At 36.9% G+C, this 14,222-nt stretch overlaps 1 protein-coding gene across 2 annotated transcripts in view; it reads left to right on the top strand.

Moving 5' to 3' along the window:
• The first annotated feature begins 421 nt into the window (after positions 1 to 421).
• Positions 422 to 14,222, top strand: part of PHEX (phosphate regulating endopeptidase homolog X-linked) — a 102,609-nt gene continuing 88,808 nt past the window's right edge. Inside the window, exons 1-3 of one of the 2 annotated variants that reach the window (XM_040531918.1) lie at positions 422 to 1,047; positions 5,282 to 5,350; positions 7,567 to 7,728. In XM_040531918.1, coding sequence (XP_040387852.1) covers positions 936 to 1,047; positions 5,282 to 5,350; positions 7,567 to 7,728 — 343 coding nt within the window. In that variant the 5' untranslated portion in view covers positions 422 to 935. The remainder of the gene's footprint in view (positions 1,048 to 5,281; positions 5,351 to 7,566; positions 7,729 to 14,222) is intronic. The other variant, XM_040531929.1, reaches the window with a different exon arrangement.

Here is a 14,222-nt window from a genome sequence, read left to right as displayed (position 1 = left end):
CAGTCTGAAATTGAGAAATCCATACAAATAAGTTTTTTGTTTGTTTGTTTGTTTGTTTGTTTGTTTCCTTTTACTCGTCTCCATCTTGGAAGTGCCAGATAGATACTTTGCACTAAGTTCATAGTGGTATTTGAGTTGGAAGCGAAGGATCCTCTCCTATAATTCACTGCATATGAGCAATACTGAAATATCTTGCCTGGAAAAAAATAAAATAAAATCCAGCTCTTAAAACAGCACTATTCTGTAGGTTGTGCTGATTATTGCTTTGTGCTGCATGACTGTGATTTTTGGCACAAAATATCACATACCAAATTCCCAAAATAAAATGCTACATGATATTCTAAGAGCTCTTAGGAAGCTTTAAAAAGGAATTTGCCCACTGGGTGAATATTGCTTCTGGTAAAAATCAAATGATGCAGTAGCAATGGTTTAAGAAGAGGGAACTTCAGTCAGCAAATAATTAGGTTTGTAAAACAAGCGCAAGAGAAAACGAAAACCTTCCATCAGTCTCGTGCTTGTAAAAGTTGTCAGAAATCCTGCTTTGATTGTAACGGCTTTACAGCTATATGTTAGAATAACTAAAACGTCTGTTCAGCAACATTGTGAAATCCTCGTGCTCTGAACTTTTGATAAAGGGGACTGCTGAGCGATTGGCTCGTAGAGACTTTTACAGGCAGCAGGAGCTGTAAGTAGAGTGGTCACTGCTTGCCTTCCCTAGGTCTGGTCAGAGGGAAGTGCAGAAGACAGCTTTTTATATGAGTGCTTGATTTTCCTTGGAGAGGGAGAGAGCAGGAAGTGCCTAGGAAATGGTTCACGACAGAAACCTGAAGTTCTAAATAGAAGAGAGGAGGAGGAGAGCTGATGGATGCAGCTTCTGAGTAGTTGAGCTCCTGAACCAGACTTCTCTGAGAGTGAGCACATCCCATCCCATCCTGATGGAAGGGGAGACGGTACCAGAGACCAGGAGAGCAGCCAACAAAGCCACTCGGATTGCCCTTGGTGTGTTCGTGGCTGGCACCATTGCGCTTGGCACTGCACTTTTCTTGGGTAAGTGAGAATGTCTAGGCGAGGGTGAACATAGCCCTCCTGAGCCTGCCTGCCTGGTGTGGGTGTTTGTGCTGTACGCTATGTTTTGGTGACAATCCCAGTCTCCTCTTCTTTTTCCTTGTTTTATTTTTACCATAAAATGGAAATGCATCAGCAAAGAGATTTGTTATGGGGAACACTAGAGCTAGAAGCTGCAATGTGAGCCCATGTAACTTTTGAAAGCTGAATTTAAATTTGAATACTCAGTTCGATGTGTTCTAGCTAGAGTTGGATTCTTTCACAGAATGGGGAGAAAAGGGTAAAATTATGCATATTGGTAAGACTGATTGCAAACTGGCAGTTTGTGACCCATGTGGACTAAAATTCTGTGTTTCCTGAAAATCAATCTGTACTGCACACATTTTATGCAGTCTTTTGGGTTATCCTTCATTTGGTTTTCATTAGGGCTTGACTAAAATTCCTGTAGAAAGCTTCAATAACGCATATGCTTGCACATTATTTAGATGTTTCTGTTTTTCTATGAAGAACTGCAAAAGTGTCTTTGCAAAAATCATAAGAGGTGCACCTGGGATTAAACTAAAACATTTTGATCAGATTTATTAGCTGTAACTGGACAAAATAGAGAAGGAAATAAATTTTTCTCTCAGGGATTTGGAATTGTTTATAGATGGCTTTTCTTGGAATATCGCATGGAAGCATATATCTACGCCTAAAAATGCACCCAGAAACCACCAGACAGTGAATAGAAAGCAATATTGTGTAAAAGGTTGCAGAGAGATCCTTTTTAGAATAATTTAGACAAACTTTTCATTTCTTTAATCAACACCAATTTCCATGGACTTGAGGGAACTTAACCTCTAAGACTATCTTTTGCTTTCCTCCAATCTTTTATGATGCTGTGTGCAAGGTATGCTTCATTAGTAATCACAACAGAGAAAATGGTGTTAAGTTTTCTATAGAATATTTGAAGCAGCAGGCTCTCACTCAGTATTTTTCTGGTGGAGAATAAATTCTACAAACACACTCAAGTAACTATTGTGTATAGAAAGAATCCCACTTAGTTCAATAAAACCCTTTATAAATGTGAGGAAGATTGGATCCTCATTTTGGTAGCTTAAAATATTGATTCTACATAAAAAATAATGTTTTTCTCTTAATTAATATGATACCAAACACCAGACAGTAATGGAGAGACCTTATTTCTTTTTCAGCAGTAGTCTGTTTGTATATTTATTTCTTGTAGAAAGCAATAGAAATTTTAACAACATGGCTTGTTGGAGATGTCTTTTGCCCATAGACCAGACATGAAAATTCAAGAAAATATAATTTTTATAGACAGCTTAGTAAGTGTGCCGAGACCTTTTCTGTAACCGGGGATTCAGCATAAGAATTTTCATTGGCATAATGGCTAAGAAAATAAAAATACTGGCCTTGGGTCAACCAAAATGTTTTTAAGGCTTTGTTTTGAAATTGTCTGAAGATTTCAACCAAAAGGAATGATGGAAAAGAATTGAACTGTTCTGTTTTAACAGTTTGTCAATGAAATCTTCTAGTGTTTCATTTTGACACTTTTTTTTTTTGTAAGTTTGAGTTTAACTCTTTTTCAGGTTCATAAAACTGTAGAAAAGGAAGCCACTATTAATGGTCATGTGAAACATTTCAGGCATCTGAAGATGACTTTTTTTTTCTTGAATTTTTATTTAATCTGCAAAAACTTGTTGTTTTTGGTGGACCTGAAACAATTCCCCTTCATTTTTTTTCAGTCTGAGAAGTGTAACATAACCTTCTCCTACTTCTCTTTTATGTTCTTAGAGTTCTCTTGACTCTCTCTAGGAGAACGATGCATTTTCATTGAACAGTATTTGCTTGTAGCTTTGGCACCAAAGCACAGGTCAGGGCTCTCTGACACTTCCCTGCTGTTTTCTGGATGTCTGTAGCGCAGGCAGGAGGGTGTTTCATGTTTTCCCACTGAGCATGGCTCTCCTTGGATGCCGCAGAGCCACTGTGGAGGTGAGAGCTGGGGAGGACTGGGTCCTCTGGGCAAGCTGTGCCATCACCATGCCACTTGGTCATGGTGGCACCTCGTGAGGAGCTGTGCTTCTGAAATCACACACACAAAAAAGATTTCCTCCAATTTCCCCATTTCTCAGGCAAGATTAAAAACAAAAATACCCCCTGCCCTGAATAAGAGTAGGGTAGAAGAAGGTAGGCCGTGGTGGAAGAAGGTAGGCTACTGATGGAGGCAGGTAGTGCAGCCTGCCTCATGGTCTGGCAGCAGTAAGGCAGACAGACCAACATTTTCATCTCTGTAGTGGGGTTTTGCCCCCCCCAGGGCCAGCACAAGTGTAAGTAAAATGTGTAGGTTAACATCACAGTTGTAGGTAGTAATGTAATGATTGATTCTTATAATACAGGGAAAAGAAAAAAAAAATCAAGAGAACAAAAGCAGGTAAATTTTATTTAAATTTTTAAAAAATTTGCTCTGATGAGAAATTTGTAAATGGAACAAAAACATTTGAAACTATATTTTGCTTTTGTTTACAAGTATAAGAACCACTTTCTGCTTTGGATTTTTTAGCTTTACTGCCTTGTTTTCATTCTCCCTCAGTTTTCATCAAGTGCAAAACAATTAAAGGTTGTCTGGAAATTTCCTTCCTTTTTCTGCTTTGTTAAGAGAAAAATCTAGCAAGTCTTCAAGACCTGGATGAGTTCTTAAAAGCTAACTTTAAAGAGGGAGAAAGCAAATCTCCATGAATGGGAGGAGTAAAATGCTTTTGAAAAACAATTCAGTAATAAGCACATTATCCATTATTTGTAAAATAAAATAGAGAAACTCAAAACTGTATTCTGTAGACCTGCACTTCTCTATTTCCTACTGTACTTCAAAGTTCCATTTACAGTTTTTTTATGTGTCAAACTCTAGTGCCTTTCTTGGCTAATTGTCAAATTAACTAGTAGTAGTTTTTAAGATGTGTTTCACTGAGTCAATGAGTCAATACAAGTTTTGGTAAAGTAGTCTAGAAATAGTTTTACAGTCTTAGTTTCTAAGAAAGTCTGAGTGAAATCCAGACTGTTCTATCCTTAGCTGTCACTAAAACTGTGAATTTGGATGATATGAAAAATCTTAATATTAATTTCTAGCTTTAAGTTGTTTTTTTTTTTTGTAATTATTATTTGTTTTTAACTGTAAAGTTTTCCAGTGCTGAAATCCTATTTCACATCTTCATGTCTTTTTCAACAATTTAATACCACAGGAGAAATTGCTTTATCATCAGCAGCACAGTTAAAGCTATGATACCTTGAAATACCCATGATACCCTCTTACTCTTTGGTTTGGTTTTTATTTTTGTTTTTGCCATGGACTGAGTTAATTAGATAATGGAAGTTGTGAGACGTTTATGTCTACTAAGCACATCTACTGAATCTTATTTCATCTGCCCTCGGGACTCTTTCCCATCCTCATCCCAAGCATTAAATGTCTGCATATTTGCTGCCTGACAGCAGTGTCTGAAATTAGTGATTCCTATACTTAAGTTTTGGTGGCAATGGTAATGCATATTTTTGAAAGACAACCAAAATTAGCTGAGAATTTCATAGGTCTTGTCAGTGCGATTTTTGGAAGCAAATAAAATTCCAGTACCTTTGGGGGCCAGTTCACACGGAAGATGCTCTGTGGCTTATAAACCAGGGTTATTACTGCATTTGTTGCCCTCTAAATTATTCCAGACTAGGGGATGCTGAAGGTGTCCCGTGGGTGCTGGTGGGGCTAGACAGTGCAGCACTACTGCAGGAGGAGGTGCAGCATGGAAAGCCCTGCAGAAGATGGCTAGGTAGCTCCATGGTAAGCTGCCAGCTGGGAAAAGTATATCTCTGGAGGAGGACAGAAAGAGGGATGGATTTTTTGTATCGTGGTGGTGCTCACCATTCCTAAGTGGATTGCTGTTGCTCCAGGTGTTGTGCAAATGTACTATGAGACACAGACAGTTCTTGTTCCATGCTGCTCAAGAGCAAAGACAGAGGAAATAGAGGTGGAACCACGTACAGGAGGGGAAAATAATTTTTTAGGAGTAGCAGTATTTACTTAATGCACATTATAAGTGTTCTAAATCAATGTAGCCAGAGATGCATTAGGGCCAGAGCTTACACTGACATTTGAATGATCAGGTACATAACATTTGGCTCAAATGGTCAAAATTCATGACAAATGGTCTCATTATGGTTTTCCATTTTGCAGTTAGCCAAGGTCTTATAAAGTTTCACCCGAAGCAACAATACTGTTTGACTTCAGAATGCATTGAAGCTGGTAAGCAACAATTTTCTCCCATCTATTATATATCATTATCACAGTATGTTAATGAGATGTTTATACCATTTTATTTTTTTCCACAGTTCTTTTCACTCATAAAGTTCATTAACAATGACAGTTATACAACAAAACAAAACAAAACAAACAAACAAAAAACTTGAAAAAAAGAGTCAATGTCTAAATTACTATAGATCTGTTTATTTTCTGCAGTTCAACTTCATATTTTTAATCATTTTATCTCTATTCTATCTAGGTTAACTCAAAGTTTCCTGTAGGAAACTTTATTTATTTATTTATTTATTTATTTATTTTTACTTATTTATTTATTTATTTATTTTATTTTATTTATTTTATTTTTATTTTATTTTTATTTATTTATTTTATTATTTATTTATTTATTTTTTAAATAGGGGAACCAAATAGTGGGTGACTCAACCTTCAGGTGTATTTGGTTTGTTCCTCCCAGTAATCAGAAAATTGGCAAATGAATTCTGCACGGAGGTACTTTAGGGCCAGATTGTACACAGATGTGCACACCTGTAACGTGGAGACTATGACTCAAAATCTGTAACCATATTTTCATATTGGCAGGCTCTTTTCCCCACACGGAGATACATGTGATAATCCTTACAAAGCTTGGACATCTATTAGTATGAAATGAGAGCTAAAGAGGTCCAGTTTGGTAGCACTTAAGAGACCCATTTTGTCCTTGTCATTTTGACAGTTTTTCTCCCACTAAATCAATGAGAGTCTTTCACTGAATGTAACAAGAGCAAAGATCAAACTATTGTTACCACGTCTGGAAATCTGGCCCTAGAGCCATTTCAATAGAAACGAAGTGGACATCATGTGAACTTCTACGAATATTTATTTCCATTCTGAAGCACGTTAAGATAATACAGTGAGATGTTTGTCTTGTTTTGAAGTATGGACAAAATTCTGTGGACTAAATATATAGTGTGAAAAATCTGTAGATGTCAAGATTGCCCTGACACTTCATGTCACTTGGCTTCCATCTGTGCTGTGCTGACTGTGCTCTCAGCCACCCTGGGCAATGCTGTCCATAGCTAATTTTTGGAAGATTGCATATATCTAAGTAGGATGACTAATCAAAACAAACAAATAACACTCCACCACCCACACTCCCCCCACCTCCTCAAAAAAAAGAAAGAAAAAGAAAAAAGAAAAAAAAATATGTGTGAAGTGTGTGGACTTCATCTTGAGCTTCAGGACGGAAAAAAAAAATAGTCATTTTACAAGTTTGAGTTGGAATTGGCTTTCTTGTGCACATGAAGTAACATAGATTTTTTTTGTAGACTCTGCAGAATGTGGTATTTTGCACCAAGGCAGACTTGGACACCTACAGGACCTGAGTGTTTTAGCTGAGGGTGTACTGGGTAGGGATTGAGCTCTGCCTTGAAGAACAGCTTTTCAGGAGTCATAGAAAATTGCCAAGGACCAAATTGTCTTCAATGTACTCAATTTGAGAGTTTCTAACATTAGGGATGGAACTTCAGCTGAAACAGAAATATCTTAGGAAGAGCTATTCTAAGTAAAAATACTGGATAATAGAAATTGTACCATAAATTCTGTAAAAGTTATCAGATTTCCTGCTAAGAAATTTAATCAGTTATTTGGATAAGCCTCAAAGCACATGGTCGTTTAGCCAAAAGATGTACATTATCTCCATATTCTCTGTTATTTTACTCATGTAGACTTATGCCAGAATCTCTATAATGCATGATCATTTGATTATACATGCAAAAGTTATTTTATCAAACTTGTCAGACTGATCTGTCTCTAACTGGTCTCACCTGCAATACTGCTGGGGAAGGCAGTCACAAGACTGAGCTGAATATACTAGTTATCTTTTCCATTGAATGGCAGATCAGAACTTGCAGCTATTCAGCTGAAGGTAAACAGCGCATAATTTTTGGTAAGCTAACAGTCTGTTTGATATGTATTAATATTATATTCCTCAGGGAATTAATTTTGTCATGGCAACAAAGGACAGTCTTTGTTCAGGTATCTGGCTCCAGAAGGTCATGTTCCAGTAGGTTCAGTGGTCATTGCTCTTATGACACTCAAGAGCATTCATTGCACAGATATTTAATTTTTTTCTGCTTCTCATGTAGGCATTCTTTACTTAGGTAAAAATGTTCCATAAAATTTACGTGATATCTTTGTATTTATTTATTTATTTATTCTTACAGCTGCTGCCATCTTAGGCAAGATAAATCAGTCTGTAGATCCTTGCGAGAACTTTTATCGATTTGCATGTGATGGCTGGATATATAATCACCCTATTCCTGAAGACATGTCAAACTACGGTGTTTATCCTTGGCTGCGGCACAATGTGGACCTCAAACTAAAGGGTAAATATGACATTTCTGAAAGTATTTAGTTGACTTTTCGGTGTTGCTTGTTAAGTGGCTGATGCTGAAACAAGTAAAGACTCCACACTCTTTTCTGATTATTGCAGGATATCCAACAGAACAACTTCCTGTTCTCTTTTATATGTATTTTTGTTGTTTTTATTGACAATAACATTGAGAGAAAATGATGTATAACAGAAACAGAATTTGGGAGGAAGCAAACAATTACTTTTGACTTTACAATTTAAGAACCATGAGACAAAAGGATACTTCTTATACCAAAGGAAAAGGTGGCAGGGGTTGAACCACCTTTTCCTTGCAGTAGACTGGTAGACCAGAGTGCAGGAGTACAGCATGCACGTTGAAAAATATCTGTCCCAGATCCAGACAAGCATCAGCCTAGGACAGCACTCTGTCTCTGACAGTGGACGATTGCAGGAAAGGAATATAAGAAGGCAAAAACAGTGATATTTTCCAGTATAGTTAGCTAGCTCTTGGCAGGAGGCAATTTGTAGCCTTCCAGAGATGGCTGTTTGAGTTCTCTGTTTCCTTCAAGTTGCCATTCAGGTTCCTGTTGCAGTACCTGAACTGTCATCAGTGAAAGAGAAGGCCGTTTAAGGATGTGTGTCTGGAGAAAAAATAGCCTGGGGTGGAAGTGCGTAGGAAGACAGGTATTTTAATCTGTATGTTATTTGACTTAGCACTATATTCTGCAGCAAGGCCTCCTCACCAGGAAACTCTGCAGACCAACTGGCAAAAAAGGGTGACAATTATTGCTAGGGAGGAAAAAACTGCTAGAATTTTATCATCTTCACTAAAACCACGTCACACATGCTGTCAGTGTGCCTGAACGTAACACACCTTAGGCATGCTATTGACCTATTAGTTCACCTATTAGCCTCCTGTTTGTTCACCACAGAACAGAGATCACCTTTAGGATGTTGTGCTTAAATGTAGCATTTATTTCTCTATTAGTTTTTGTATGTGCATGTTTGTAGTCATCAAAGCCCTTTTCCACTTTTCTTCTTCAGTTACACTGTATTCAATTTCCCCATCATTAAGTATTTTGAAAGGTGCAGGCAGTTTCAGAGTATGATTTTGGAATTTCAGCATGGGATATAATCTGATGAATGCTGTTTTAAATCTGCTGAAGATGTCACAACCAAAGGAAGAAATATTGCTAGAGCCTGTTTTAAGTTACACTTTGCATTCTAATTGTTCTGCTGCCAGAATAAGGTTGTGTTAGAAAACTGCACATCCTTCATGAACCTTAGCCACATATAAGCCAGATCTAATTAAATACAGAGTAGCAAGCTGTGACTCTCATTCTTAATTTCCTCCTTTTACCGTGCCTAATCAAGGACATCATGCTAAGCCACATTTTTATGTGGTTTTCTTACTGCATTCCCTTTAGAAGTGGCTAATCCTTAGCTAGGAAAACACAAGACAAAGAAAGAAACATCTGAGTGAGAAGTATCTGCTTAATGGAAACTCCATATCAAAAAAAGAGTGTAATGAAGTGCCTGATAATTACTTTAACAGGCAGCAAGAACTGCTCTTTAGCATAGAAAAGAGAAAAGATGTGAAACATCGGGTGGTGCAGAGTGGTTGATTTAATATAACATTTGTTATCTCTTCATTATCATTTTATTTAATAATTTCTCCAAAATATATTCTTGGTAATTAAAAAAAAAAAAGGAAAAAAAAAGGAAAAAAGTAAATGGTAGAAGTCAGTATTGGTAGCCAAAGTAACAAGGTGTAACTTCAGCCTCTATATGTGTTTGTGTTTTAGCTTGAGTTACGTCATTATATTATAGAGTATTATATTATAGAGTTACATATTATAGTCATTATATTATAGAGTTGGTAGAGTTGGCCTCTCTTCTTACACACATTGACAGATTCTTGGTCAGGACTTGGATGTGGCCCATGAGGTCTGTAGTGTCGCCACTGATGCTCACTGCTGGTGTTCTGTCTCAGTGGACCTGTCTTGTGATTTTTTTCTTAAGAGGTAGTTGGTTGAGAGCTGTCCTGAATAAGAGGAAGAATACCAACTGTTAAAAAAAATAGAGAGGGTATTTATGTTATTCCTTCCAATAGCCTCTTGTTGGATAGCTCTTCCTGGATAACAAGCGAGCAGCAGACAGTAACAGTGCTTACTCTTTTTTCTTAGTCTCTTCATCTGCAAATAGATCTCTTTTCAGTGGTCCAAACATTTTTGTAATAGTCCAGATCTTTCTTATAATGGCTTATTCATCTGAGCGTAAGAAAAGGCAGAAGTGGCCCAAGTCAAGTAAATCTCTCTGGGCAACTACTTTTTGGTAAAATGAAGTACCTGGATCAGAGGTGGAGTAGCCAAGACTTTCTACAAGCTTTGTGGCTGCTCAGAATGAAAGCTGTATCTGAACTGGGTGATTTTGGGAAACCATGAGTACAGAAAGGAGATCATTTTGGTTCCTAAGTGAGGTTTTAAGGCAGCACAGCAGCTGAGCCACAGAATTCCCACAATGTCTCCCTCCTTGGGAGACCCGAACGGCATCTCTCTGCAAGTTCTGCGCTGGAGCAGGAGTGGGGTTTACACCTCACTGCTGCTCCATGCATGGTACAATATTCCCCTGGGCTTGCAAGGAATCCGTCTTTTGGCTGTAACCTGAAGTAGGATGGTATGTTCATATCTGCAGATACCAAATTCCAAAATAACTGTAGGACTGTACTTTGGTAATCTTGCAGACAGAGGTGTTTGTACTGCAAAAAAATGTATCAGACTGTGACATCTGATTTTCCATTTCATGACTAACAGAAAAAATGTGCAAGTACATGTTGAAAGTATTAATATAATGAAATAAAGCTTAATACTGGCATTTAGCACAGAGCTCCTTCTGCACTGTAACAGTTGGGGCTCTTACAATCTTCTGGTTTAAATGTAGTTTAAACTATTGTGCTATAATGCTGGTGGATATGTGTGTGTTTTGGGGTGGGTAGTTGGAGGGAGTATTGCTTAAAAGATTGTTTGAGGTTTATTATTGAAATTAGTTTTATGAACTCTCACATCACTGTAAGATGACTTTTGTTTTTGTTACAGTTTGTGTACATTTAGATTAGCTGACTTTTGGAGGAACTCACATGGTGTGCTTATCTTTTTTATATACAAACTCAAAGAATTTACAAAATGTTGAAATTACGGAAACAAACAGCATTTTCATTTAGGAAATATGCTATTAGGGCACTGGGCAGCATTAGGAAGCATTAATGTAAGCACAGCTGTTCAGCTGGCATTTCCATAAGAACTTACATATTGCCAAAATCAATATTCAGAAAAATGGATGAAGGGAATTTCTTCTTGGGCTGGGGGTTGAGTAAAAACTAAAATGTCAATATATTGATTGAATTTATTTGTAAAAATACAACATCCTTTCATGAATTTGGTGTTTGGGAACATTTGTTTGGTTTACTTGATTTGTGTTGCTTAGCAACTAGAAAATATATGAATTGATTAATTACTAAACCTTTGTGAATTCTTGTGGACATGCATATTAATTATATTCTCATTAATGCAAAACTAATTCACAATGATTAAATGTTCTATCAGTGTCAGAGGAATTAATAATTATGAACTAGTTATTTTCAAGAGTCACTAGTCTAACCATAGTGAGATGGACATTGCCATTAAGAAATAGACTGATGGACACTAATTGTATCATATATGAAAGATGTTTGCCTGAATTGATTAATGATGTGTTGATCATCATTAAATGCCATTCCAAAAAAAAAAAGGGGGGAGGGGGAGGGGAGGTTGGGTAGGAGTTGGGTGGGTGGGAAAACACAGTTTTTCAAAACAAGACAGTCCTGATTAAGGCATCAGCTCCACAAAGACAATTCCGAGGAATGAGCTCCTGGAGCTACAGACAATTCCGAGGAATGAGCTCCTGGAGCTACAGGAAAAAAAAAAAAAAAGAGTTTTTATTAAAAAATAGATGTTAATGTTTTAAAAACATGGAAATTGTTATATTTAGGGCATACCTGAGACTGTGCAAGCCAGCAAAAGGTCTTCCAAAAGGCATCAATAGGGATCAATAGCCACATTCATTGGCATCTTGGATGCTTCAGCCTTCCAATGAAGAGAGGATACAGCAGATGGTAGGACAACGTGAGTTGTGTCTAGAACTCTGCATTATTTCCTAGTTTTCATGAATAAGGAATTTGCCTTGATGAAATATGCTTGGAGTGATTATTGGAAGTCGTTACAGTAACATGATTCTGGTAACCTCATTATTTATAATGCGGAAAGTGATGGAAAGTAGGTGAGAAAGTAATGGAAGGCTGATTGAGGAGAGAATACAAAATACATGAAATTGAAAATAATACGTGCTTTCGTGAAATTTAAAAGATTCACTATAGACATCAGAAGAGAAAAAATTGTATTGATTAGCTATGTAATTTGCATCAGTACAGAGTGTGGTTTTCCTAGGGAGGGGAAAGAAGGTGAAGAAAGGTTGATTAGTCTTCTCTCAAAAATGACATAAGCTGATTCAAGACAATTTACACAATTAAGATTAATTTGAGAAATAACTTTACCATATTTCCCTTCCACCTCCTTGCGGAGTAAGAAACTGGGGAGATTATCTTAGCAATGGGTGTGGAGGGATATGAATCCAGATCTTTCAACTCAGGATAACAACTTAATTGTGAAACGGTAGACTCCGAAACGGTGGCTCTTTTTCTGTCTCTCCTGTTGAAACTAATATTTAATATAAAATATTTACCCTTCAAAGCCATTAAATGTTCTTCTAAATGATTTTAATAGCCAGGTAGTTAAAGTATTCAATTTCTGGGTGGCACATAGGACTCCAGTTCCTCCCCAAAGAGCATGCAATTTCATATAAAGTAAAATAATTCTCACAGTAGAGGTGAAAGGAAGGCCACCCCAGAAATCCATACAAACCAGTAATTAGGAAATCTCAAGGTATGGGAGACCAAGTGCATTTCAACTTGGATCTCCAGTTGGTTCAGGTTGAACAATGGGTTTTAATTTGTTCATAATTAACACTTTTGCTTCTGTTTTGACAAACAATGCTCTCCAGGTTTGCTGGAGTGTATATATTTTTACCTATGTATTTACAAGTAAAGTGACTTATTTTCATATATCTGTATTTTAACTACACGTAAGATAAAACTATGCTCCTGAATCATTCAAATTCAAAAATGAAGTTATTCTTGCATGACCACATTTGCTCATTGAAAAGAAAAAAAATTAAATATCAGACTTTTTGTGAAGGAAGGTCATCGGTGTCTGTTGTGTTATTTCCATTAATCCCTCCCCAGCAAATGGGGAAAGCCACCTTTCTTTTTTCTTACTTTCTTTTAGACTCAAAGGAAAAGGCTTTATTAAGGCAGTCATTGATTTAAGCATTTCAAGATTTCTGAAAACCTTTGATGCTAATTTGTTTTTTCCATATACATTTGAGGACAGTAGAGGAACAATGAAGGAATCTGAACCATAACACGTTAGAAATTGAAATAGGTGTTTATGAAATGTATTAAAATATTTTTTTTGGTACTGCATTAGGCTCTGACAGCTTCCCTTCCAGATCTCTGAAAGCCACCAACAAGAAAAGGAAGAAGAGCCTTAGAGTTAGTAGAGTGATGGTACATTCTTTAAAAAGTATCTAAGTACAGTGGTGAGAATTTTTTTTAGTTGTGTTGGAGTGAAAATTACATATTTAAACAGTCTGTTTTCTTCTTTTGGAATCCTGAAAGCAAACTTTCATTTAAAAACCAATCATTTGCAGCTCACTTTTTAAAAAGAGTTTGTTGGGGATGGGGACTGCAAACTACACAGCAGACAGTCCACCAAAGACCTGAAATAGTAAGAAGTACTGGAGAACAACTAACAGAACTGGTGGTTAAAAAAAACAAAACAACACTGATGGAGCTTCAAAAAACAAATAAATATTGCTGTCTATCAATTGTTAGAAGAGGAAAGGTGTTGTAGCATATGCTGAAGATGTATAGTAGTGGATATTCTCAGAAAAAACTTGTATTTTAAAGGCAAAAAAGAATTTAATCAGGCAGGCCCTGAAATTATGTATTTGTTGTTGGATTACAATGGTGCCAGAAGGCAGCAATGCTTGGGCTTCTTTACCCTTAAGGCTTGCATCTGCAGTGTTTTCCAGGCAGGCAAGAGGTTGCTCAGCTCTTCTCCCGAGGCTTTGATATTCAAAGCGGATCTAAAATGTGAGCAAGGCAGGTGCATTAGCACAGGAGTGTGGCCTGTGCTAGTAAACCTGCCAAGAGAATCAAGGATCCTTTTTCAAGATAAAGTTTTACCGAAATATTAAACACTGCTTTCTGGAGCAAGAGATGTCTGTCTTTGCAGGAAAGTGTGCTGAGATATAACTCTAAGAATAATATAATATGGGCTCGACTATATTTGTCTTGTTTCCAGGAAATATGTACAGCTTTGAAATATGCCAGTTAATGACATTTTTGTATAA

Source organism: Cygnus olor, chromosome 1, assembly GCF_009769625.2.
Source record: "Cygnus olor isolate bCygOlo1 chromosome 1, bCygOlo1.pri.v2, whole genome shotgun sequence".
Lineage (NCBI taxonomy): Eukaryota > Metazoa > Chordata > Aves > Anseriformes > Anatidae > Cygnus > Cygnus olor.
Note: the sequence above shows the minus strand (reverse complement) of the source record. Positions and strands in the feature narration are given on the sequence as shown.